We start from the raw sequence: 24590 nt of genomic DNA on the forward strand, positions 1-24590 counted from the left end.
AATTAACTTTTATTTTAGATAACTGTAGATTCACATCTAGTTGTAAGAAATAATACAGAAAGATCCTGTGTACTCTTTACTCAGTCTCCCCCCATACGAAAACTCATAAGAGTATAGTTTAGTATCACATCCAAGATATAGATGTTGATACAGTCAAGATGCAGAACGTTTCCATCAGCTGGGGATCCACAAGGATCCCTCCTGCTGCCCTTTGGTACCCACATCCACTCCATCCTGCCACCCCTTTTCTAGTCCCTGGGAACGACTAACCTGTTCCCCATTTCTACCATCTTGTCATTTCAAAAATGTTACATAAATGGAATCACAGAGTACATAACTTTGGGGGATTGGCTTTTTTCACTCGGCATAATTCCCTGGCGATCCATCCAGGTTGCTGCACGTGTCAATAGTTGATTCCTTTTCATTGCTGCGTGTCACAGCTTGTTTAACCATTCACCTGTTGAAGGACATCTGGGTTGTTCCCATTTTGGGGCTATTATGAATAAAGCTGCTATAAACATTTGAGGACAGGTTTTTGTGTGAACATAAGTTTTCATTTCTCTGGGATAAACACCCAGGAGTGCAATTGTTGAATCATATGGTACGTGCATGCTTAGTTTTTTGAGAAACTGCCAAACTGTTTTCCAGAACGGCTAAGCCACTTTACGTCCCATTCACCTATGTATGAGCGATCCAGTTTCTCTGCCTCTCCACCAGCATTCGGTGTTATCACTTTTTTTTTTTAATTTCAGCCATTCTGAAACAGTGTAGAGATGTCTCATTGTGGCTTTAATTTGCATTTCCCTCATGGCTAACGATGTTGAACATCTTTTCGTGTGCTTCTTAGCCATCTATATATCCTCTTCAGTGAAAAATGTCTCTTCACGGATTTCGTCCATTTTCTAATTGGATTGTTTCTAATGCCGAGTTTTGAGAGTTGTTTACAGATTCTAGATACGAGTCCTTTGTCAGAAATATGTTCTGCAAAATCTTCTCCCTTTCTGTGATTTATCTCTTCATCCTCTACACACGGTTTTTCCCAGAGCAAATGTTTTTAATTTTTACGAAGTCCGATTTCACATCTCAGTGTTCACATCTATTGATTGGCTTTTTCATTCAGTGTGAAATCTTCTGGGTTCTTGGTAGGACAAATGATTTTTGATTGCAATCAGGACACTTTCCTGTTATGAGACTCTGAATCTCATTTAAGTCTTCTGTTTCAACTGGCTTTTTGTGCTACCACTCTGGCAGGGGAAAGGTGGGGACAGCCTCACTACTGCCATTGGAGGAAGAAGTCCGGGGGTGCACTTGTTGTTACGGCTCAGGGAAGGTGGGAATGCCAGGTCCCCACGTGGTCCCTGCTCATCCCGCCATGGGGGTGGCCTCACTACCACCGGGCAACAGTGGAGTCCCAACTCTCTACTAGGCCTCCTCTGACACCATCCCAGCAGGTAGAAGAGGGGACCCCAACACTGCTAAGTAGGGGTGGAAGTCCAGGCCCCTGGCATGGTCTCCAATAACACCATCAGGGGGCAGGGTTGGGGGTCTTCTTACAAGCCAGCAGGGAAGAAAGTCACAGTTTCCTATTTGGCCTTCTCTGATACCACCCTGGTTTGGGGTGGGGGTGCCTTGTTACAGCCCAGTGGGGGTGGAAGTCTAGACTCCCACTGGGTCTTTGCTGGTCGGGATGGGGCCACAGTTTTTTCTGTGCTGTTTGGTTAGGGTAGAGCAGTTATGGTTTAAAAGTTTCCTATCTAGTGAGGCTACCCTTGTTCCTGGACCTTTGCTTAGAGAGAGCAGGCTTTTATTGGGACTTTCTAAATCTGTGTCCATTGGCATTTCCTGGTAACCCGCTTCTTCAGCTCCAAGTCTGGAATATAGGAGGCAAAAAGAAAACCCAGGGAAGTCACCCCCGTATCATAGCTCAGGTCTCAAGGTCCCTAGCTGGTCTGACTTCTTCTCTCCACCTTTCAGATCTTATGTTTATTTTAAATGGAATATCCAGGGTTTTAGTTGTACCTAGCAGGAATAATATAGAAAAGACTATCTACTCCATCTTCCCAGAAGTAAAAGTCTGGGTCTGTATTTTTAAGGAATTTTGAGGGTCTTAACTCTAGTTCATCTCCTCATTTTTCAGAGGGGAAACTGAGGCCACAGCGAGATGATGTACTCCATCCATGATGGAATAGTAAGTCAGAGGTACAGCAGCTAGGACTCATGTCTCCTTGCTCCCTGCCCAATGCCATTTCCATGACAACAGGGCGCCTCCTCCCTCATGCCTGGGTATCTGAGTCCCTCTGCCAGAGGCAAGCTCCCCTGCAGACATCAGCCCCACTCGCCCCTGGTCTCACATGCTGCTCTGCACTGTTGCTTTTCCACTTGAGAAAGTCTCATTTCTCTAAGCGGACTCTAGGTTCTCTGAGGGCAGAGACCAGGCCACATGGCTCATTCTGCTTACAGCAGGTACTTCAGGAATGGTTGCTGACCGTTCTCCCTATAAAAAGTCAGTCATCAACACTGTTTGGTAAGTGTTGTATCTTGGTTCCTCTGGGTGAGCTGGAGCCAGAAGGCACCTCGAGGACAGGGATCGATGACATCTTCTGGAAAGGAAAGGCTCATGTACTGAGAACAGCGGAGGTGGCTATCAGATCATGCCAGAAGGACCGTGTTCAGTTCAGGGAGACTTATTAAGAGGAATTATAGTCCATACTGATGGTGCTCCGAGGGGGGTAACTCAGGAGGGACAGGACCAAAAACCATTGTGTCACACTCCAGACTTCTTAGCACTGTGGTTCAGAAACCTGTCCTCCCCACCTTGTGCTCTATGTAAACAGAGTCCATGCCCGTCTCCTTTACCATCCTGATTCCTAGCATGGTGGCTGCCATGCAGGTGGCCCTCAATGACAGCTTGTTGATTGGATCAACGGATGAAAGAACAAATAAATAAACAAAGGGATGAGCTAACCATGACAAAGGGAAACAGCTGCAGGAAGGAGGATATTTGACTTAAAAAGCAGACTTGCCACGGTAGACCGCTAGGGGAGAGACCAAAGAGCCACGGGCAAAAGGAGTAAAACTAAGACCATCAGCTGGAGTTATGAAAAGGTGGTTTGGGGCTGCATTAAAGAAAGAACTGTTGTCAGTGGAGCTGCCTAACAACGCCCTGCAAAGCCTTCTGAAGCAGTGAGCGCCCCATTCCTAGAAATGTCCACTAGCTCAGTAGCCACTCAAGGGGGTTTCTGCACTGTGGGGGACGGGGGCGGGGCGGTTTGGATCAGGGGACCTCTGAGCTGCTTGTCATCCCAAGAGCCCATGATGTCTTTAGGGCTCCCTGGAGACCTGCTGAGCTCTGGATTTGATGTGGGGAGGAAGAGGTTAGTCCCAGCTGCTGGTGAGCTTCTAGTAGAAGTGGGGCATGTGACAGCCATTCTAGCCAGTCACTAAAGAGTTCTGGTCTTCCCCATTCCAGACACATAATAGAGTTATACTTTTTAGTGTGCTGATGGTTGAGTGGGGCCATGTGACCAGCTCTGGGCAACAATCTGAGTAGAAGTGACATGTGTTACATCTAGGTTGGAGCATTGAATTGCCAATGCAAGACCGTCTAGCACTCCTTTCCCTCTGACAGCTGGTTAAAATGGAAACCGCTCCATCAAGCTGGGTCCTCAGTGGATTGTTTAAAGTGACTGAGTCCAGGGTTGTTTGTTACTGCAGCAGTACCTAAGCTATCCTGACTGATACAAGGGGGCAGACTTTACCTGCATGGAACACCAGAGAAAATATAATACAAGGTACACAAACAGGGGTGGGGTTGGACAGCAGCTTCAGCACCTCAGTGGAGCACACAGACACCTCTGCCTTCTCCACCGCATCTCCCACCACACTGGTAACACCCAACACTAACCATCCACTCTAGCTGTCACCCTAACATCCCAACATCATGCCCAACTTAAGCCTTTGATAACACCATTCTCTCTTTATCTTCTTCTCTCTTCCCTTCCTTCTGGCCAGATATCCTACCCATTCCTGAAGGCACAGATCAAGTTGCATGTCCTACAAGACACCTTCCTACCTGCACAGACCCACAGGACCTGGTGGTGTCCTTGGTATGACTTTGGTTGCACTCTTTAGTGTCTGTGATCAGGACATCTCTCTGGGGGAATTAACGTGTGAACTTTCAGCCTGTTTCATGTTAACCAGCCTCTACTCTACCAACAGGTAGTGAGCCAGAAGGCTCCAGCTCACGTGTCTGCCACGGTCACAGTAGGTGCTTAATAAATACTGACTAGATAGAGAACAGTGCCATGACATACCCATGATATTTCTTAAATATCCAGAGAAGCTGACTAAAAATCTAGGCACTTTTACTAAAATATTATTGTACTAATGAGTTTTTAAATTGGAACTGAATCAAATACTATAATTACTGGAGGGCAGCAAGACAGCTGGTAGAAAACTCTTTCAACACTTTTTTGCGGGCCAGAGGTAAGCAGTGTGTTTGAGCCCCAGCTCTGCTTACCACCCGTCATTCCCTGGGTCAGAGTTAGTGTTGGACCCTAGGATATACCTAGCCTGCAGGTTGGCACAGGTATCAGGGTGGGTGGGGGCACAGTGGAGAAATCAGGAAAACCCAGACCGCTGCAGCTTTTAGCAGCCAGTTGGATCCAATTGGTCATGTCATGGAGACACAGAATGTAAACAACAAAGGAGATTTCCACAGAGGCTCAGAGAAGTCTGTGCCATCCAGTGGCTCATTTTGCAGAAGAGGCATTGCATGCCACACCTGGGTCAACATCTGGTTCTCCTGACCCTTGGGACAAGGCTCTTTCACTCTCTCCTGATGCTTCGATTTGCTACCAGGCGCCATGATAGAACAGGGCAGTGCCCTTCTCTCATCATTCCAGGGTGTGTGGGCTCACAGGCTGTCAGCCAGGACTCAGAGACATCATTTCTGACACACCCCCACCTTTCCCAGGGCTTCGCATGAACCTGCCTGATAAGGAGGTGTGCTCATTAGGATCCCAGCAAAGATTTCATCAACTTGCTCAACAACCAACACTGCGGGCCAAGTCCTTCAGTCAGGAAGTCCTTCTCAAGGTCTAATCAGAGGCCCTGCTGCTGTTGTGTACATTAATTTCCTTTCCCTGGCACTTCTGTGTGGAGGGAGAAGAGCTGCTCACTCCTGACCCCATACTACCTGTATATGCCTTCAGCTTTCCTGCCTGAATGCTAGATCACAGCCCGGCACCTGGAAATGTTTTCTAAATATGCCGGGTTGCACTCAGTACTTTCCTGTAAATCACCTCCAAGTATTTCCTGCAATACAACAAGAAGGTGGAAACTGGATTCCAACCTCCTAACTAAACGACTAGGTGATAGACAAGCTCTCTTGGTAAGAGGCTGCCAGGATGCTGAACGATCCCCATTGCTGGCACTTGGACAGGCCTCTTCAGGATTATGTGTAGCCCATTTTTTGTTCTGGACATCTCATGGGACTCAACCTACCCTAGGCTACCCCCACCTTGAGCCTTTAAAAGGGTTCAGAGAAGGCAAAGTTTCTCTTTTTTACATTGGTTGAAATAACAAAATAAATAATTGCAGTGCCAGCCCAAATGGCGCCTGCCCCCGGTCCCTCACTCAGGGCATGGTCTGTGACCCACCACAGAGCTTCCTGGGCAGAATGGAGGACCTCAGCATCCTCCCGCTGGCCCCACTTTTCTGGGCTCACATGGTCAAGCCGGGGCAGGCAGGGGGGTGCCCGAGCAGCCAGTCACCCCAGTCTCAGTTTAGCCTCAATTCCCCCTGAACCTAATTCCCCCCCATGGGTGGATGTGGGACAGTCGAACTACCCCATCACCCCCACAACTTCCGAAAGCTCAGCAAAGTTGGTGTGGCCGGAGGAAGAGGGCCCACCAGGGAGTGACTGCATGGGCTGGCCTGGACCAATCAGGCATCATTATTGAGCACCTACTGTGTGCAAGGCCCTAGGCCAGGGGCAGTCAGGGAAGTAAAGCCAGCCCCAGCTGCCATTTTCGGGTTGACCAGCTGGCTAAGGGGATAGGCAGATATACACGGAACAGCCTGATCTCAACAAGAGTTAGGGTGAGGGTGTCGGCCTGGATGAGAGTTTGCAGTGAGGAGGCCAGTGGGTGTGTTCACGGAGCTGGTAGTGTCACCAAGAGCTGGTCCAGTGCTCCCACAGCTGGTGGACTAGGTTGAAGGGAGCCTTGCAGGATGGACGGGCCAGCAGCACCCCATCAGAGCTGCACCCAGCAAATGCACTCTTCATTGGCAGTACCCTGGTTCCCTCTCCATCAGGGAGCCGCTCCAGGACAGCGTGGGCAGGGGCACCTGCCACAGGCCAGTTATTTGGGGCTCTTCTTGTGACACAGTCACTTCAGGGCTGCTGACCAGCTTTGATCCCTGCACCAGGGCATCAGAAGACAGCTGCTTCACGAGGGAAGTCAGAGGCCCAGGATGAGAGCTCCCATGGGGGAAAGCATGGACACGAACACGAGCCTTCACAGACCATGGGGACAAAGGCAACACCTTACACAGGGCAGAGCTGTGAAAAGGAAGGAGCCGGTCCTGACACTGTCGAGCAGCCTGGCCAGCCCTGAATACCCACTCAGGTTATGTTCCGAGAGGAAGAAACTTCCATCTGTTTACACCACTCTATTGTTTGTATCCTAATTCACTGAGTCACTAACATCTAAAAATCAGGCCTTTCGTCACTGAACCAAGGTTCTCCTGACCTCAGGAGACCTCATTTCAATCTGACTCCCGCCTCTCCATGCAGCACAGTGTGTAGCACCCAGGTCCAAACCGTGGCGTCCATCCAGGAGGTCCAGCCTAGTCCCCATCCTCTGCTCAGCCTGCCCAGGCTTCTTAACTTGGGGACACCTGATGTCTTGGCCACCCCTCGGACACCTGTATCTCCTGCCCTGCACTGGGCGTTCTTCTACACATTTTGTTGTCCTCTAACTAAGCAGTAAGTGCCCTGAAGGTAGGGCCATGCTTCAGGCCTGCCTGGGGCTTAGCATGAGGCCTCTGCAAACACTCCCTGGCTGACGAATCTGTTGGAAGTCTCTCCTTCAAACACCCTGAACTCTTCAGCCTGCTGAGCTTTCCTCGGCTCTAAGCAGCTTCACACAGCACCAGGGGTGTGACCACACCAGGACTCTGGCAAAGCAGGCTTCCCTTCTACCCCAGCTGGCCCTCCGCATGTGCACATCGCAGGCTCTGCATCTCAAAACAACAGGCACCAGGTATGTGTGGCGGAGGCTGTGGTTGTCACTCAGGGCCCTGCCACTCTTCTGCTTCTCCCCTTTCCGCCCTCTGAGATGATCAGATGGACTCTACGTGAGGACAGTGGGAGTGCCAATAGCTCCACGGCCTCTAGGAGACCCCTCCCAAGGAGCCCTCATCCTCTGGGCACATCAGGGCAGTAAAGCGGGTTTATATTCCTAGACCCCATCTCCACCTTCCTGGGTGTCCTCCCTTCCAATGAATCTCTGTCTCAGTTCCACCCAGCAAGAAAGGATCTACCATGAGCCTTTCACAGTTTCATCTTTTACTTCATTGCATTTCATTTTCTCTAACTCTGTTTACCCCAAGCCAACTGTTCAGCTGCTTCCTGAAGGTGGGACTTGGGGTCCTCACAGTGCCAGGGTGCCCCATCCCACAAGCCCCCAGCTCTGCTCCATCAGCCTACAGTGTCTGGCCAACTCCCCACTGACCTTCCTCCAGGTGGGTGAACACAGCCTTTGTGAAAGTACAGCTCCAGGTGAGGGAGGCTGATGAGGGGCAAGTGGGAGGACACGCCATTCTTAGTCCCCTGGACACCCGTGAGGAGTGATGGGAGGATGGGATCAGAGGGAAAGCGGGGGGAGAGGGGGCCCAGAAAAGGTGATCAAGGAGACAGGAAAATAAGAAAGATTCTGGAAGATTCCAGAACCAGGCACCTATTGATCAAATAACAGAGAGCCAGTTTTTGGGTCTCTCATTTACCAGCCTCTTATATGCCCCATCCAAGAATTTCAACTCTCCCCTGGAGTCCTCTTTCTGGTTCTTGAGTCCCCAAATCCAAGCCCACCTCTGCCGCTGAAGAGTTAAGGGAATCTTTGTGTAGCAAACTCCAGGATAATTGGCAGACACTAGAGACAGTGCCCCAGATGTGCGAGGCCTGAGGCCAAGAGGTGGAGGGGCTCAGGGAATATAACACAGGGTCCCTGACCAAGCGCTGGCAGTCTAGCGGCAGGGACAAAAGACCTCCACAGAAGCACACCTACTTCAGTGAAGGAAGGTGAAAGGCCATACGGGGGGAGGGGCAGGCAAGAGACCTGGGTTCAAGACCCTGATGGTCAGGCCGTTACACCTCCGTGGACCCCAGTTTCTTCATCTGCAAATAGAATGAAGAAGGTAGAAAGATCCTCAGAGGCCATCGAGTCTCCTGGTTTTTATATGAGCAAGCAGAGGATGAAAAGAATTGCCACCATGTTTGTGGCAGAGGAAACTGAGGAATCTGGGTCTCTTCACTGCCCCCCCGCCCCAACGCTCTTATTACAGCTGCCTACTTAAGAAACAAACACGCAAATACCTTATAACGTGAGAGAACTATCCAGGACAGCCATCCACCGACACTAGGTATAGTAAAGCCCTCCAGCCTAAGAAAGATCTAGAACTGAGGCCACTGACCGTCTTCTCTCAGGACAGAATAGGAAGAGTTGGTCTAATCAGGGCCATGGGACTGAAGTCGGACACAAGCAAGTGGGCCCGGGCATTGTGTTAATGCAGCCGCATTGAAATTTGGAGCAAGTCATTGCAGGAACACATAAAGGCTCCCCTCATCTCTCTGGATAGGCAGAGTGAGGCTGGGCTGGGGTTTGGGGATAAATGGTTTTTTCAGCTCTAATCCCACTGCTCCCACAGGTAGGGATGAGGCATCAGCAAGAACAGCCAGACAACCAGAGGGTGCACAGGGGCCTGGAGGTCACCAAGGACGGCTCTCAAAGAGCAGCTGCTTCCTTCCCTCCTGGCCATGTGACCTGCCTGGAGCTCCCTCGGCGTCTCAAAGGCAAGCGGCAGGGAGAGAAGCAGCGGGCTCCAGCCTGGTCTCAGGACTGCTGGCTGGCCAGGAGGGAAATGGGCAGGTCACAGACACCTCACACCCCCGTCTGCCCCTTTGGGTCCTCTGCAAATCTGGAGCAGAAGTGATCCCCAGTGTGCCCCACCAGCACCAAAATCCCAGGAGTCCCTTTGTTTGTAGGATCCATCAACAGGGATGTGTTCCAGTTCATTCATTTTACTGCTGTGTAATATTCCACTGTAAGGCTATATCACCTATCACTTATCCATTCTCCTCTCAATTAACACTTGCTGGTTTCCAGATGTTTGTTATTATAAATAATGCTGTCACCGAAAAGACATCTTATGAATCTGTGTGTTCCAGGGAGCTTCCCTGTGGGCTGAGGATTCAGGGAGAATTTTCCTTCTGGCAGACTGCAGGCCCCCCTCTCCCATTTCCTGCTCTTTTCATCTCCCCACCTCTCAGGAGAGCCATGGGCCAGCCCAGGAACCCAGACAGACAGACACACGACAGCCCTCAGATGGAGCACAGAGCTGGTTCCCTACCTGCTGTGGGGTGGCTCGCCCTCGGGAGAAGGAACAGCTGCTGTCCAGCTGCTCGCTGCAGTCTGCTGTCCACTGCGGGGGAGAAAGGAGTGGTCAGTGATGGCAGGATACGCAGGGTCAGCCTCACTCTGCCCAGGCCTCCCTGGCATAGCCCTGTCCTTCTGCAGCAGATCCAGTGTAAAATCATCCTTGGCCATTTCCACTGGCAAACCCTTCCCTCCCAGCAGGTCCAAGTTGGCATCTCAAAATTTCACATGGAGGTGACCCTTTGGTGTATGCTTGGGGAAGGCAAACTCATTTCCCCTCACCTAAGCCCAGCAAAGCGATGAGGATCCAGCTACATTCCAAAGTCAACCAGATGCAACACGGGGTAATTGTGAGTTTTGAACAAGCAGCACCATGTTCGACCACCTGACCATGCTTCAGCCACACTAGCCCTCCGCACCGTCAAGGCCAGAGCTGGAGGTGAGCCGTGTACGTGTGGATCCTCCCATATACCCAGCTCCCAAAGACAACAGGCTTGTGGACTGAGAGGACAGCCTGGCACCAGGGAAGAGCCCCAGACTAGCCATCAGAAGCCCGGCTCGAGCCCAGTCCCACCACTCAGCCCCTGAGAGCTCGGAGGCCTGGCGTGCCCCAAAGTGTGGTCTGACAAGCACCTACGTGAGAGTCCCCAGCGCCTGCCACATGGAGGTCCTGGGGCCCCACCCTCCACCCACTGAACCAGACTCTCCGAGGGCAGGGCTGGAGCTTCTACATTTTGACAAGCTCCCCACGTGATGCACCAGAAGTCTGAGAGCTACTGGAATCCACAGGATCTCCCAGGCTTCATTTCGTCACCTGTAAAGTGGGGACAGCAAGGCTGGGCAACTCTGCAAGGTTGAGATGAAGACCTTTGTAAGCTATAAAGTGGTAGTACAGCTCAGTGCTTCCTCTGTAAGGTGTTGTCTAGCTATACGGTGGGGTTTTATCATTGGGTTAAACGTTAGCTAGCCTCTGAGCTAATGTCGAACGTTGACCTTGACCTACACTCTGTATGATGCATGAAAAACACAGAAGCCCAGTCTCTTTCTGTTTGACACACTTGGTCAAAACCGTGGGTGAGTATGGGTGGCCCAAGGCCAGTGCAGTCTGGTTTTATAAACCTTGGCTGGGCACACCCTCCCGGCTGTGGGTTAAGGGCATGATCTTCATAGGAAAGACTTTTTATTACAATGCTGATGACAGGCTGGTGCAAGTGTACTCCAGAGCAGCGCTGTCCAATTGAAATAAAACGACAATGGCAAATAGGAGACACAAACCTAAATTTAAATGATCTAATGGCTAGACTGAAAGAAAGAAAAAGAAAAAGGACAAATTAAATTTAATAACACATTTTATTCTTCTCAATATATCCAAATATTAGTATTTCAACAGGTAATTAATATAAAAATTATTAATGAGATATTTTTACATTCTTCTATCCATACTAAGTTTTTGAAATCCACCCAGAGCACATCTCAATTTGGACCAGCCACATTTCAAGTGCTGGAGAGCCACATGTGGCTAATGGCCACAGTACTGGACAACACAGCTTGAGGGAACTGGGAAAGGCAAGGTACCAGTCCCAGGCAAGCGTGCCCTCAGACTTCTTGCCCATCCCTGGTAGGTATTGCAGAGGGGCTGACCTCTGCAGACTGCGATTCCCAGGTTCCTGCATCAGCTGGCTTCCAGCTGTGTTCAGCCAGTGGGAGACAAGAAGAAGGGAAAGCAAGGACATTTCTCCCTCCTCTCTCTCTATGCCTCAGGTGGCATTACCACCAGGGACTGGGTCTCCTTCATGGCTCCAGCCCTCACTAGATAAGCCTTCGGTGCATGATCCCAATCCCTAGGCTCTGGCAACACCATCCCCTCCCTTTGTGTCTCAGGCCTAGAGCTGGTAATGGCTTCCTGCAATTGCTAATCTCTGGGTTGCTTAGCTTCACAACTCTTTTATCTCTGGGTAACCAACTCCCTGGGGTGAATTTCCCCTGTCTGGATATTTGCAGTCTCAAAGCATCTCCCCCAAGATTATTTATTAATTATAGGAGGAAAAAAAGGGAAAATGAAAAATCCATCAGTCACCACCTTAGCCAAGTGATGGAGAATAATATCCCCTGTAATAAAACACACCCACATCACAGACTCCGCAGTGTGATGCCCGGAGAAGGGCACATCACTTCTGAGAGGTTCTTCCCCAAAATGCACAACCTCAATCTAGTCATGAGAAAACACCTGGCAACCCAAGTTGAGGAACCTTCTGCAAATTAAGTGACCAATACTCTTCAAAAGTGTCAAGGTCATGGAAGACAAGAAAAGACCAAGAAAGTGTGACAGATTGAAAGAGACGAAGACTAAGAATAAAGAATAAGAAAACAAGAGTAAGAAGAGAATAAGGAGACATGACAATTAAATTTGGATCTTGGAATAGAAAAAGGACATTAGTGGAAAAACTGATGAAATGCAAATAAAGCCTCATTGTACCAATGTTAATTTCTTCGTTCTGATCATTGCACTATGATTATGCAAGATCTTGATATTAGGGGAAGCAGAGTGACACATATATGGGAACACTGTGTACTGTTTTTGCACCTTTGCTGTAAGCCTAAACCAATTTCAAAATAAAAAGTAATACACATATGTATGTATGCATATCTATTTTTCGAATAACACATATACACATATGAAGGTGTGTGTGTATAGATTTTATATATATATATATGACATTTAAACTACTGTAAAAACAATCCCTCTGCTCTATATACTTGGAGCAGTTTCTCCTTTCCTGGTTGGAGCCTGGCTGACAGGGTGAGGGACGCCCAAGTCATGTTATGATTACTGGCAGGGAGAAGAATAGATCAGGCATTCCTCATTCCATCCTAAGATAGCCTTGCAGAGAAAGCTTCCCCCCTTCAGGGCATCCCAAACACTTCAACCCCAGCTGCATAGTGCTGATGTGACATCCCACAGATCGGTGACTCCAGGGTGGGCGACCCCATGGTCCCTGGCAGGGCAGGGTTGAGGAGCCACGATGGCTCCTCCTGAGAAGCATGCACAGAGAGGAGGCCAGGCTTCAGGCACAGCCATACACAACCTCACCCCCTGGTTAAGCTTTCCAAGAGCAGTTTCAAGCTCCGATGAGACCACTCTGCTTTGTCAAAGTCATCCTTAACTTTACATCAGCCAACTAGAAGCCATTTCCTGAGTGCCTTCGGTGTGGGACCTGCAACAAACTTTTCCCTTCATAGGAGAGGTGAGAAGTCCAATAACAGGAATGCAAGGAGAGGTGGAGGGGGAGGCTGAGAAGGAAGAGCATGCTCTGGGCAGGGGTGGTTAGGGAAGGAAAATGGGCCAGTCTGGATTCCTGGAGAAGATGGAGTCAGAGTCGGAAGTCTTCTGCTAGGGGAGGGGTGTCATCAGAGCTGTGCTAGGGGAGGCTGAACTGACGGGGGTGGCTGTGGGGGGAAGAGCAGATCAGGAGGCTGGAAATGAGGAAGAGGATCTGAGAGCATGGTCCAGATAAGCAGTGAGTGAGGGGCTGATCTGCATGAGGGAAAGCAAGCAAGACGGTAAAGACCACAGAGACCCACCCAAGACTCAGCAGGATGGATACAGCATGGCCTGCGGACAAAGCTGTTGGAGGACGGACTGTGGTCCACCTGTGTCAGGCTTTCCTGACGCCCAGGGGAGAATTAAGTGTGAATACTGCACTTTCCCACTGGGCTTGCACGCACACATGCATCCCACCACCAAAACCCCAGCCAAGCAGGAGCCCTGGGGACCTCCTCTCTCCTGCTGCTGCCTGAACCACTCCCCTGGGCCCCGTGTTTCTCCCCTGGTCCCAAAGCCCCCTGGGAGTATTCCTTTCCCTATTCCAAAGCTCCTCCCCACCTTTGCTGGGATTCTGCTCTCTACACTGTCTTCTTCCTTCTCAGGCTGCAGCCACCACCTCCTGCCTCCCCTTTGCCTTTTCTGAGCCACCGCCCAGAAAACTCTCCAGACACAGACCTTCCCAGAACCTGTCCTTCTCTGTATGAGATGACTCCAGAATGGAGAGAAGGGCCCCACCTCGGGAACACTCTCCTCTGCCCCACTCCCATGCCCGATTCCCACCCGTAGAGTGTTTCTCTTTCAAGGTAAATCAGTTTACAACCAGGAGCAAGTCCTCTGGGAGGGTGCAGGCACCTCCTTCTGAGAAGGTCATTGAATAGTGGGAGGCAGGAAAAGTGGGAAATTTTCATATATGGGAACAACGAACACCAAATTCACAAGAGTGGTTCTGGGTGTCCACCATTGTTGTTATAATTGATTTCTTACTTTAAAAAGTTGAAACAAAGATGGTGCAGGGTTAAGATTTAATAAACAGGGAAGTACAAATGTTTATTCTGTACTCAAAATAGGTGTTTGTTCTCTTATTCTCTTATTATCGGTACTTTTGTGTGTGTGTGTGAGGAAGATGGTCCCTGAGCTAACATCGTGCCAATCTTCCTCTACTTTGTACATGGGATGCTGCCGCAGCACGGCTTGATGTAGGTCGGCACCCAGATCTGAACCTGCGAACCCGGGGCCACCGAAGCAGCGCCAAGCGAACTTAACCACTGTGCCACCAGACTGGCCCCTTATCAGTACATTTAAAATATTTCACACTAAAAAGGAATTAGAATCCACTATCAGCCATTTGCATCCCACGATGGACAGTATTTTAGGAGCGGACTTGGTGAAGGACGGGGAAGATGCTGAGCCTCGGGAGAGGAAAAAGCAGAGGAGGGGAGGTCGAAGGTGCTACAGACAAACCACCCCACTTCTCAATGGTCTCTAAAGTCCCCCCAGGGACGTCCTTGCCTGATATCAAAGTACAGTCACCTCTGTATGCCTAATACATATACGCTCTTCCTATCCCTCACCTTCTAACATCCCATTCCTTTGTCTGTCGTCTGTCTTCCCACCTGAAAGTAAGTGCTGGGAGGACAGGGACTATGGTCCATTCTGCTCATGACTTTGTCTCCAGAGCCTAGAACAGGGCCTGAATGAACAAATGTTAGCTTTAATTATATTTTACTAGTTAGCCAACAGTAACTGGCAGAAAAAGAGCAGATTTAAACAACTATATTTTATGCTAAAAACTGCCAGTGTCTGGAAGATCATGCTAAACAAACAGGCAAGCTAAAAATTTTATGTATGTTAGAAGCACAGCTTTGTAAATGGCATATAAAGAAAAAAATACATAAAAATTGCATTAGTTTTTGTCATAAAATTATGGTGGACTTCTTTCTCTGTTTCCTGTCTCTGTTTTTCCAATTGTTGCTTTAAAAGTAAATAAAAATTTAACCTATTAAAAAAAATGACTGGTAATCAGGTTAAAAAGGGCTTAAACTCACTAGAAATCAAGAACATGCAAATTAAAGTGCTGAGAGATGATTTGTCCTAGTACACTGTTGGTACTGTGAAAAATGGAACAGTCCTTTTGGAGAGAAATTTGTCAATAGCTATTAAAATAGACTCTACTCAGCATCTACCTAAAGAAACACTTTTCTATGTGCAGAAGGAGGCATGTTCAACAGCATTCACTGAGTATCTTGTATTTCCAGGGGAAAACTTAAAAGTAACCTGAATGCCTATCAATAGGGGATGGTTGAACCATGGGCCATCCATAGCATGGGCTACTGTGCAGCCATTAAACAGAACACAGCAGATGGACAAGCCTGAAGAATCTCTAGGGCTCACAGTTAGGGGACAGATGTGGGTTAGTGAACAGCACGTTCACTGGCTATGATATATGATTTTGAAATAATATATCTCTATAAACTGTATTATATGTTGGTAACAGCATTAAGAAAAGGTTAGGAAGTTAACTCACCAATCTGATGGAAGGTGGGGGAGGCAGTAGCTAATGGAGACTTTGTTGTTAATACTTGAATTCTTGTGTGAGAATTCATGACAATGTTTGCATATGGTAATTGTGTAATTAAAAATAAATTATTTTTTAATAAAATGAGTCCCCCATGCTCACCCACCCCCAAAGTTCCCCTTAAACTCACTTCTTCTGTTAAGCCTTTCATGGGTGGTCCACCATTGAGTGCTTCCTCCTATGAGCAAAGATGGCAGGGGAAAAGGATTCCAAGGGCAGGAGGAAATGAAGGAATGGGATAAAAGGGGGTGAGGGAACAGTGAACAGGGAAGGCAGAATGAAGAAAAAACATGAAGAGAAAGAGAAGGAAAAACACTGTGAGAAAGAGACATCAAGCCGATGAACAGTCATGTGTTGCTTAACGATGGGATATGATCTGAGAAACACGTCGTCGGGCGATTTCGTCATTGTGTGAACATCATAGAGTGTACTGACACAAACCTAGATGGTACAACCTATTACACACCTAGGCTCTATGGTACTAATCTTATGGGACCAATGTTGTATATGTGGTCCATCACTAACTGAAACGTTACGTGGCGCACGACTGTACTCTTACCCCATTCTTTCTATCTGCATTGTTGCATCTCTCTTGGATGCAAGAGAGATCATTAAGGTCATTTTGCATTTTAGACAAAACCCAGGACTTCCAAGTGCCTGACAGCATCAAAAAGGAATATAGAAAGTTATCTTCACCTCATTGGCTCTTTATTTGACCTGGTAACAAGAATTTTTGGAAAATATACCTTCATTCAATGTATGCACTCTTTACAACGTCCCTACATTCTATCCTTCCAAGAGAGTAGAGCATGAAGTAGCTGGTCAAGGAGGTTTGGGGAAGGGAGACAGACACGCCCCACCTGTGGTTGTGACTGTGAACCTCAGCAGGACATCAGAGTCACATGGGGGCTTATAAGAATGACAATGCCCAGGCCTCTCCCCATTCAACCAAACTCTGGGGTGGGGCTTGTTCATCAATATTTGTCCAAGCTCCCCGAGTGATTCTAATATGCAGAGCTGTGAACACTGCTTTAAAGCTTGACGATCATCTACCAAACCATCCACCAACATCACAAGTGCCAAACTTTTCCCACTTGTGACATCCTAATCTCTTACACAAAGGTTAATGGTCAACGAGATTTGGAGTCGTAATTCTCATTCCAGAGTGGAAAAATATCTTAACCACCCAACAGCCTGTTACTCACAGCCTGTACCCAGCAGGGAACAGAAGTAGGTGGGGAAGGGGTAGGCATCAGGGCCCAGCTCAGCCAACACCAAGCAGTGCACTTTGGCTATTTCCCCTCTTGGTGTCTCAGTCTTGTCACCGCTATAATCCCCCTCCTCCCAAGGACAGTGAGGTCAACTTTCAGGATGTGCCTTCGGGGACTTGGAATCCATTGGAGAGCAGGCACTCATGAAATGTGGGGGGAGGGTGTAATGTTATGTTTTTATTGAGGTAACGTTGGTTTATAACATTATATAAATTTCAGGTGTACATCATTATATTTCAGCTTCTTTACAGACTGCATCATGTTCACCACCAAAAGTCTAGTTGACTTTTGTCACCATCTGTCACCATACATGTGCGCCCCTTTACTCCTTTCACCCTCTCCCCACTCCCTTCCCCTCTGGTAACCACCAATCTGTTCTCTGTATCTATGTGTTTGTTGGTTTATCTTCCACATATGAGTGAAATCATACGGTAACTGTCTTTCTCCATCTGACTTATTTCTTAACATAATACCCTCATGGTCCATCCATGTTGTTACAAATGGCAAAATTTCATCTTCTTTATGGCTGAATAGCATTCTATTGTGTATGTATATATATATATATATCACATCTTCTTTATCCATTCATCTGTTGGTGGGCACTCGGGTTGCTTCCACATCTTGGCTATTGTGAATAGTGCCGCAATGAACATAGTGCTACATGAGTCTCTTTGAATTGTTGATTTCAAGTTCTTTGGATAAACACCCAGAAGTGGAATAGCTGGATCATATGGTATTTCTATTTTTAATTTTTTGAAGACTCTCCATACTGTTTTCCACAGTGGCCGCACCAATTTACATTCCCAGCAGCAGTGTACAAGGGTTCTCTTTTCTCCATATCCTCTCCAACACTTTCTATTTGTCTTTTTAATAATAGCCATTCTGATGGATGTGAGGTGATATCTCATTGTAGTTTTGATTTGCATTTCCCTAATAATTAGTGATGCTGAACATCTTTCATGTGCCTCTTGGCTGTCTGTATATCTTTTTTGGAAAAATATTTGTTCACATCCTCTGCCCATTTTTTGATCGGGTTGTTTTTGTTGTTGTTGCTGTTGAGTTGTATGAGTTCTTTATATATTTTGGATATGAACCCCTTATCAGATATACAATTTGTAAATATCTTCTCTCAATCAGTAGATTGTCTTTTTGTTTTGGTGATGGTTTCCTTTGCTGGGCAGAAGCTTTTCAGTTTGATGTAGTCCCATTTGCTTATTTTTTCTTTTGTTTTCCTTGCCTGAGGAGACATATCCAAAAAAGATACTGCTAAGACTGATGTCACAGAGTGTATTGCCTTTGTTTTCTTCTAGGAGTTTCATGGTTTCAGGTCTTATATTCAAGTCTTCAATCCATTGTGAGTTAACGTTTGTGTATGGTGCAAGATAATGGTCTACTTCCATCCTTTTGCATGTGGCTGTCCAGTTTTCCCAACACCATTTATTGAAGAGACTTTTCTTTCTCTGTCGTATGTCCTTGGCTCCTTTGTCAACAATTAGCTGTTCACAGTGTGGGTTAATTTCTGGGGTCTCAATTTGGGTGTAATTTTAAATATGGTATCCCAAAAGTGTTGGGAAACTTAGAACATACATTCTCTTCATTACCCATCTAAAGAAAAGGAAGCTCTCTTGCTCTATCCATCCATCCATCCATCCATCGATCCAGCCATGTTTCTTTCTAGTTGTCGCTGGGGGAGGGGTGAAGGAGAACACAACTGTATAAGCATCATGAGGTATTTGCTTCCTGAGTGTCAACTATCATCTCTCAGATCCTAAAAAATGACCTCAACAACTGAAGAGCAACATTCTTCTCCACTCCCCCATGTTTTCTCAAGGTTTCCAAGATTCTTAACAATTTTCCTCTCCCAGAAACATCAAAACACCACTGCAGGCAGGAAGATGGGGACGTTCCCTGAGATTTTTTTTTTGGTTTTGGCATCCATTTAAAATAGTCACCAGATTAAATAAAAACAAGCAAAAGTGTTTTAGCAGAAAGATTTCTCATAAAGCTGCGTCAATAGAGAGTGTATTTTTTTAAAGAAGTGTGTTATATAGACACATCTATCCCCAGCCTTGCTTAGAGCTGTCCACAGCTGCCCCCTCCCCTGGAGTCCGTACCCCAGCTGTGTTTGTGGGCAAATGTGGGGTGGGGGTGGGGTTTGGTGGGAGCAGGGTTGAAATGTCCCTCCTCAGCCACGAGCCCGCAAGCGGACTCCAGGATCCTGCCCGGTGTTTGCATTCTTCCAGGGAACTTCAGAGAAGGCAGAAAGTTTAAGGAATGCATTCAGATGTTACAAGTGCCTGTATTTTTCCACACTCTGCCTCACAACAAACATCTGTTTAAAAGCCCTTCCAGATGCGGACATTGAGTGTGGTCAAGCCCCACCTATCCCAGGGGCAGAAGGCAGAAGTGCAGGATCTAGGCTGAGGGCACTTCTCCATCAGCTCTACATCCTGGGAGCTCAGCAGTCACCACAGGGAGGTCAAAAGTGCTGGGAGGGCCCCTTCTTCCAAAATTGGTTCCCTGATGGCTGCTCTGGGAACAGAAATTCTACCACTCGCAATGCATTCCTCTGGGGTGAAGCTTCATGGCTTCCTTGGACCCTCGTCCTGTAAGAGCCCATTTCACCAGGAGGCGCCTGTGAAGCATGACCTGCTGGAGGCCACTGGAGGCCACTCAGTAGGGGAGGAGGACAGGACATGTCAGGCCAGCCCCACGTGCCTGCTCCTGGGGAAGTCAGCTCTGGGATACTTACAGGAGGCCGCACGAGCTGGTTTACCTAGTTCCTCCCCTTCCTGCCCCAGACACCCCAGAGAGGTTCATTTCCCGCGGAAACCTTCCAGTGCCGTGGGACTGCCCTCCTCCTTCCGCTCCAGGTCACACTATTGTTAACCGTACAACAAGAGTAGTTTAAATCAAGAAACGAAGTCATGCAAATAAATTAACGCATCATCAGACAAGACCTCCCCACGCTCCTTGCAGTCACCTGCACACCCCCAGGTCACCCACCCCCACCTCACTCCCTGCACTCCTTGAAGACCTTTCTCCTGGATCACTGCTACCCATTCCAACATCTGCTTTTCCTTTCTTGGTGATTTCGATATCCATGAAGATGGCTGCCGTGCCCTGCCTCTCAGTTCACGACCCCTCTCCCCTCTCCTCCTGATCCATCCTCCACCCCACACATTCCCACACTGGTACCCAGCCCTTTCATCACCAATTACCGCACTCCCTCCACCCTGTATTTCAATATCCCACTCTTGGACACTCCTCTTTTTCCAGCTCACTCCTTCTGGTCCCAGGACTCCAACAATTCTCTGATTCCCCAGGACCTCCAATCCACTGACCCACCACCCCTCAGTGTCCACCACACCCACTTCAGGTCCTCACTCCTCTCCTTGCCCGACTCAGTGTGAGGGGATGCCAGTGTTATCACTCCCTCCTTCCCTCTCCCTTCTCTCCCTCCACTGTGCTCACCCAGAGAAACCTCAGTTGTGGTCAAGTTCACCTTCGTAACTCTGCACCCGCACCACTGTGGCTGAAAATGGCTGGAGAAACCAACAGCTATGTTGCACAACTCGGCGTCATTCTGGATCCATGGCTGCAAGTCTGGCAACTCCTTTCTGTGACTTTGGGGGAGATGCTGGGGGCCCGAGCCAAGGTCAAGCCTCTCACCTGCTCAAGGGCATTGCTCCAGCAACCCTTCCCTCTGCCCTGGACCACTCCCATCAACACAGAACATGTTGTTAATAATACCATTTTGAACTCACTTCCATTAATACCACATCTCTCCCCTTTCCAGCGAAACTCCTGTAATCCAGGGAGGATCTGCATTATTCTCCAATCCATCTCCTTGACCTTTGCCCCTCCCACTGGACTGTTACCTCTCTAGTCAGGGTCACCAATAGCCCCCCATGGCTTTCTCAGGTTATTCTCAGTCTCGTCTTCCATGGCCTGCAGCAGCAGTCAACACAGTCAACCAGCCCCACACCTCCTTGAATCATATCCTTCCCAGGCTTCCAGCACCACTCTTGCTGGTTTCCTCCTGTCTCACTGCCAACCCCCTCCTGGTCTCTTTTGCTGGTTCCTCCTCACACCTCTGCTTTCTGAATGTTGGAAGACCCCAGGGCTCAGCCCTTGCACATCTTGTCTACGTAATCCCATTTTCTCGCTGATTCATCTCCTCTTGGCTTGCCCTCTTCCTCTCTGCTCCAGTCACGCTGGCCTCCCTGCTGTGCCTGGAATCACTCTTGCAGCTCGGGCCTTTGCACATTGCTGTTCCCTCTGCCTAGACGGCTCCTCCCCTGGATATCTGCAGGCTCTCCCCTCTACCGTCTTCAGGGACATCTTCCCTGACATCCTCTTTAAAATTGCAAACCTCTCCTGACCCTCATCACTGCCCATTCCATTTTCTGGCTTTATTTTTCTGCAGAGCAATTATCACCTGCCACTAGAATATAAATTTCATGAGGGCAGAGCTTTGGTCTGTCTTGCTCAGTCCTGGATACCCAGTCCTAGAACAGCACCAGGCACGCGGGAGGCGCTCAACACACACTTGCAGAGTGAATAATGGACACATCATAGCTTACACTAACTGCGATTTTAGAACTTCAAGGACACTAAGGGAAAGCATCACGTATATTTCCGTTTTTCTCTCAGGGCTGATTTTCTCTTCCCTATCCCCTCACAGGGTTGAGGAGTGGGACCACCACGCTCCAGAATCTCCCGGGTTGTCTCCTGGTCCTGAGTTCCGGGAAGGCCACAGGTTCGTTCCAGCTCTCTAAAAAGCTGAGGGTCTGGATCTTCCGCCCACCCAGACAGTGAGCCAGCCACTTGCATTCGGCTTTTCTCCAAAGCAGGGCACCCAAGTGGCTCTTCTCTACTTGTCAGAGGAGCCTCAGCTTGCAGTGGGACAACAAGTACAAGAGGTGGACGCCTGGGACCAGACTCTGTGAGAAGAGACCCTCCCCACGTCTCCTTGTGCAGGCACTGCCCTGCTTCTCTGTAGCTTTTGAGCCTCTTCTTGCCCTCGAACCTTCCAAAATTCTTGAGGCAGCAGGCTAATCCCCATTTGCCAGATAAGAAAACCAAGCCTCAGAGAAGCTGAGTTTGCCCCAGGTCACAGAGGCAGCTCGAAGCAAAGCTGGAACCAACTCTTGAGCAAATATCTACACAGAATTTACCATGTTAGGCAAAGATGCATGAGACACCGTCTCTGCCCTCGATGATTCACACCCTATTTGGCAGAGCTTGTGACTTCCAGCTTGGCCCACAGTCTTTCAACCAAGTCCACCTCCTACCCCAGCCCAGGGCTGCCACAGACTAACCCAGGCTGGGGCGAGACCAACCTGAGATTCTGGTCAGAATGCCCCTGCATCTAACTACGTCTGGTCCACAGAGGCCTGGGTGACTGCCTGACAGACTCAATTCTTTGGCTGCCAACAACTGCCTGTATTTTAAGTCAGAGAAAACATTCAAGTTACAGCCTTTTGATTGTATGCATTTTGGATCAACTATGATCTCTTCTAGAACACAAGCTTGTCAAGAACAGGGAACAGTGCCTTGTATTCAGTAGGTGCTCAATAAATGTGTCATGTGAACTGTGAGTCTGGCTGGGCCCCAATGGGTTAGGATGGAGTAGAGTTGGGTCAGAGGGGCTGAGAGTGCACAGTGGGGGGCTTCCTGTCTGGATCCCACGCTCTGCTGGGTGGGACCATCCACACCTTGGCAATCTATGGCAAGGCGACCAGATGCTGCCTGGAATTAGGGTCCCCTCTTACCCCTCTTTGAGTTCGTCAAGGTCACCACCCATGCCCAGGCCTCTCCCTGGGCCAGCGCTCACCTGGGAGATGTGGGACTGGGTCTTCTCGCTCTCACCATCGCCCTCCGTCTTGTCAGCCAGTAGTCCCTGCACCTGGTACTCAAGCACGTAGCTGTCGATGAAGCGCTCCAGCTCCTCGATCTCCTGGGAGCGGCTGCTCCCAGCCTCGGAGGAAGCTGACGCTGCCGAGGAGTTCTCCATCCCTCCAGCTCAGGGTCCTGGGTCGGGGCTGTGGAGACAGAGAACAGTCGGGCTCTGTGAGACACCACTGGAGGCTGAGACGATGCTCCACTTGAGAAATACCCCCTGCTCCTGGCAGCATTCTCTCACTCATGATGGAATCTGGGTCTCCCAACATCCCTGAGAAGCAGGTGGGTGCCGGCCCACCTTTAGTGTGAAGAATATGCTGCATTAACCCTGTCTGGGGAGGGAAACTGAGGCTCAGGGAAGGCGGGTCACTTGTCTAATTGGCCAACACAGTAACCTGTGCGATGTTGGGCTTTAGTCCATAGCTAGACCTTACCAACTGGGGAAAAGCAGAAGATAGACCCAGCCCACCACCCAAGCCCCACTTCCCAACGTGGAGTTAACAAAATCCACCAGAAGCAGAATAAAACAGACCACAAGCTTTGATGTCCCTGACCCAAGCATTAGGATGGGTGCGGGGTCCCCTGACACAAACCTTCTAAGAGGTCTGGGCCCTCCAAGAAAATGCTCCTTCTAAAGAGACATTTTCTCTTCGGACAGCAGACTACCCCGTACATTAGGTGAAGCCTGTAGGCCTTAAGTTATAAACACGATTTTGCAGCCTCGTTACGGTGTGGCTACTGGGCGGGACAACTGCTACGCTGTCTGTAGGGACGTGCTTGGCTTTTAATGATAGAAATTGAAAGGCCTGGTGGGTTGTCTGGGAGGGCGTGGCCTAGCCCTGCACGCTGCCTGGCCACCCTCCACAGAAGCATGATTCCCTCTCTCTGGGATGGCCTGACATAACGTGACCAGCATTCCAGGGATACCCACTAAAGTCCACCAAGAGAACCGCTGTCCCTGCCTGATAGACGGGGTGGACCCAGCCACTGAAGGAGCCCAGGCCTGCAGGGACCTTCCACTGCCCACTGCTGTCCCCGGAAGCTCCTACCTGACCCACCTGGAAGTGGGGAGAGCTAGAAGCTTCCTCTCCTCTAGGACTCTTCCCACCAGGGACCCTCCCCTTCCTCCTGACAGGCTCTCAGCCAATGGGAACAGGCTTTAAAGCTTGCCTGGTGTCCCTTTCACTGTCTGGAGGTCGGTGCTCTCCATGGGGGAGCTCAGTGAGCTGGAGGAAAGAGAACCTGCACCTGGTTGCACCATCAGAACTCGCAGAATGGACTTCTACCAAACCGCCATTAGATACACAGCAACGTGTGCACAGGGCTCTGAGACCACAGAGGGCCACGTGCACCTAGAATGAGTCTGCTGATAAGAAAGGCAAGGTCCTAGTGTGTATGAAAGAACATGCGAATTTCAAAACCTTGGATTACTGAGAACTTCTTTGGAACATAGGCATCTGCCCATAATCAAGAGTTTGTTGAGCTTTTAAGTGTAATGGATCGAAAATAGGGCAAAGAATGGCCCACAGGGTTCCAGAAATGCTGCCGAGACCAGGAATGCCGACTCCCCCAGACCCTGGTCATTTTTTCAGCTGTGGGAGTTGGCAATGAGAGGAAGAACTGCTCTGGGTGGACACACACCTTTGTCAACTGGTCTCCTGACTCCATTTTTGGCTTTTGACTGCTGCAGAGGGCCCAGCCTCCCTTGGACCCCAGGCCAGCTGCAGGGGAGCTGTGCCACCCTGTAGGGGGCATGCTCTGGGCTCCTGAGCTCAGTGGCCTTGGGGCTTAGAGGTGTGTCCATCTATCTCAGAGGGAGGAATCTGAGGATTCGGCCCGCGTGGTGTCCTCAT

At 49.1% G+C, this 24590-nt stretch overlaps 1 protein-coding gene across 6 annotated transcripts in view; it reads right to left on the bottom strand.

The window, feature by feature from the left end:
• CTIF (cap binding complex dependent translation initiation factor) overlaps positions 1 to 24590 on the bottom strand; it is a 291174-nt gene that overhangs the window by 198697 nt on the left and 67887 nt on the right. For 4 of the 6 annotated variants that reach the window (XM_044774703.2, XM_044774696.2, XM_044774701.2 and 1 more), the window contains exons 3-5: positions 22670 to 22877; positions 15690 to 15737; positions 9634 to 9705 (exon numbers count right to left, since the gene is read on the bottom strand). In XM_044774703.2, coding sequence (XP_044630638.1) covers positions 9634 to 9705; positions 15690 to 15737; positions 22670 to 22849 — 300 coding nt within the window. In that variant the 5' untranslated portion in view covers positions 22850 to 22877. The remainder of the gene's footprint in view (positions 1 to 9633; positions 9706 to 15689; positions 15738 to 22669; positions 22878 to 24590) is intronic. The other 2 variants (XM_044774705.2, XM_044774704.2) reach the window with 1 other exon arrangement.

The sequence above is a fragment of the Equus asinus genome, chromosome 7, assembly GCF_041296235.1.
Source record: "Equus asinus isolate D_3611 breed Donkey chromosome 7, EquAss-T2T_v2, whole genome shotgun sequence".
Lineage (NCBI taxonomy): Eukaryota > Metazoa > Chordata > Mammalia > Perissodactyla > Equidae > Equus > Equus asinus.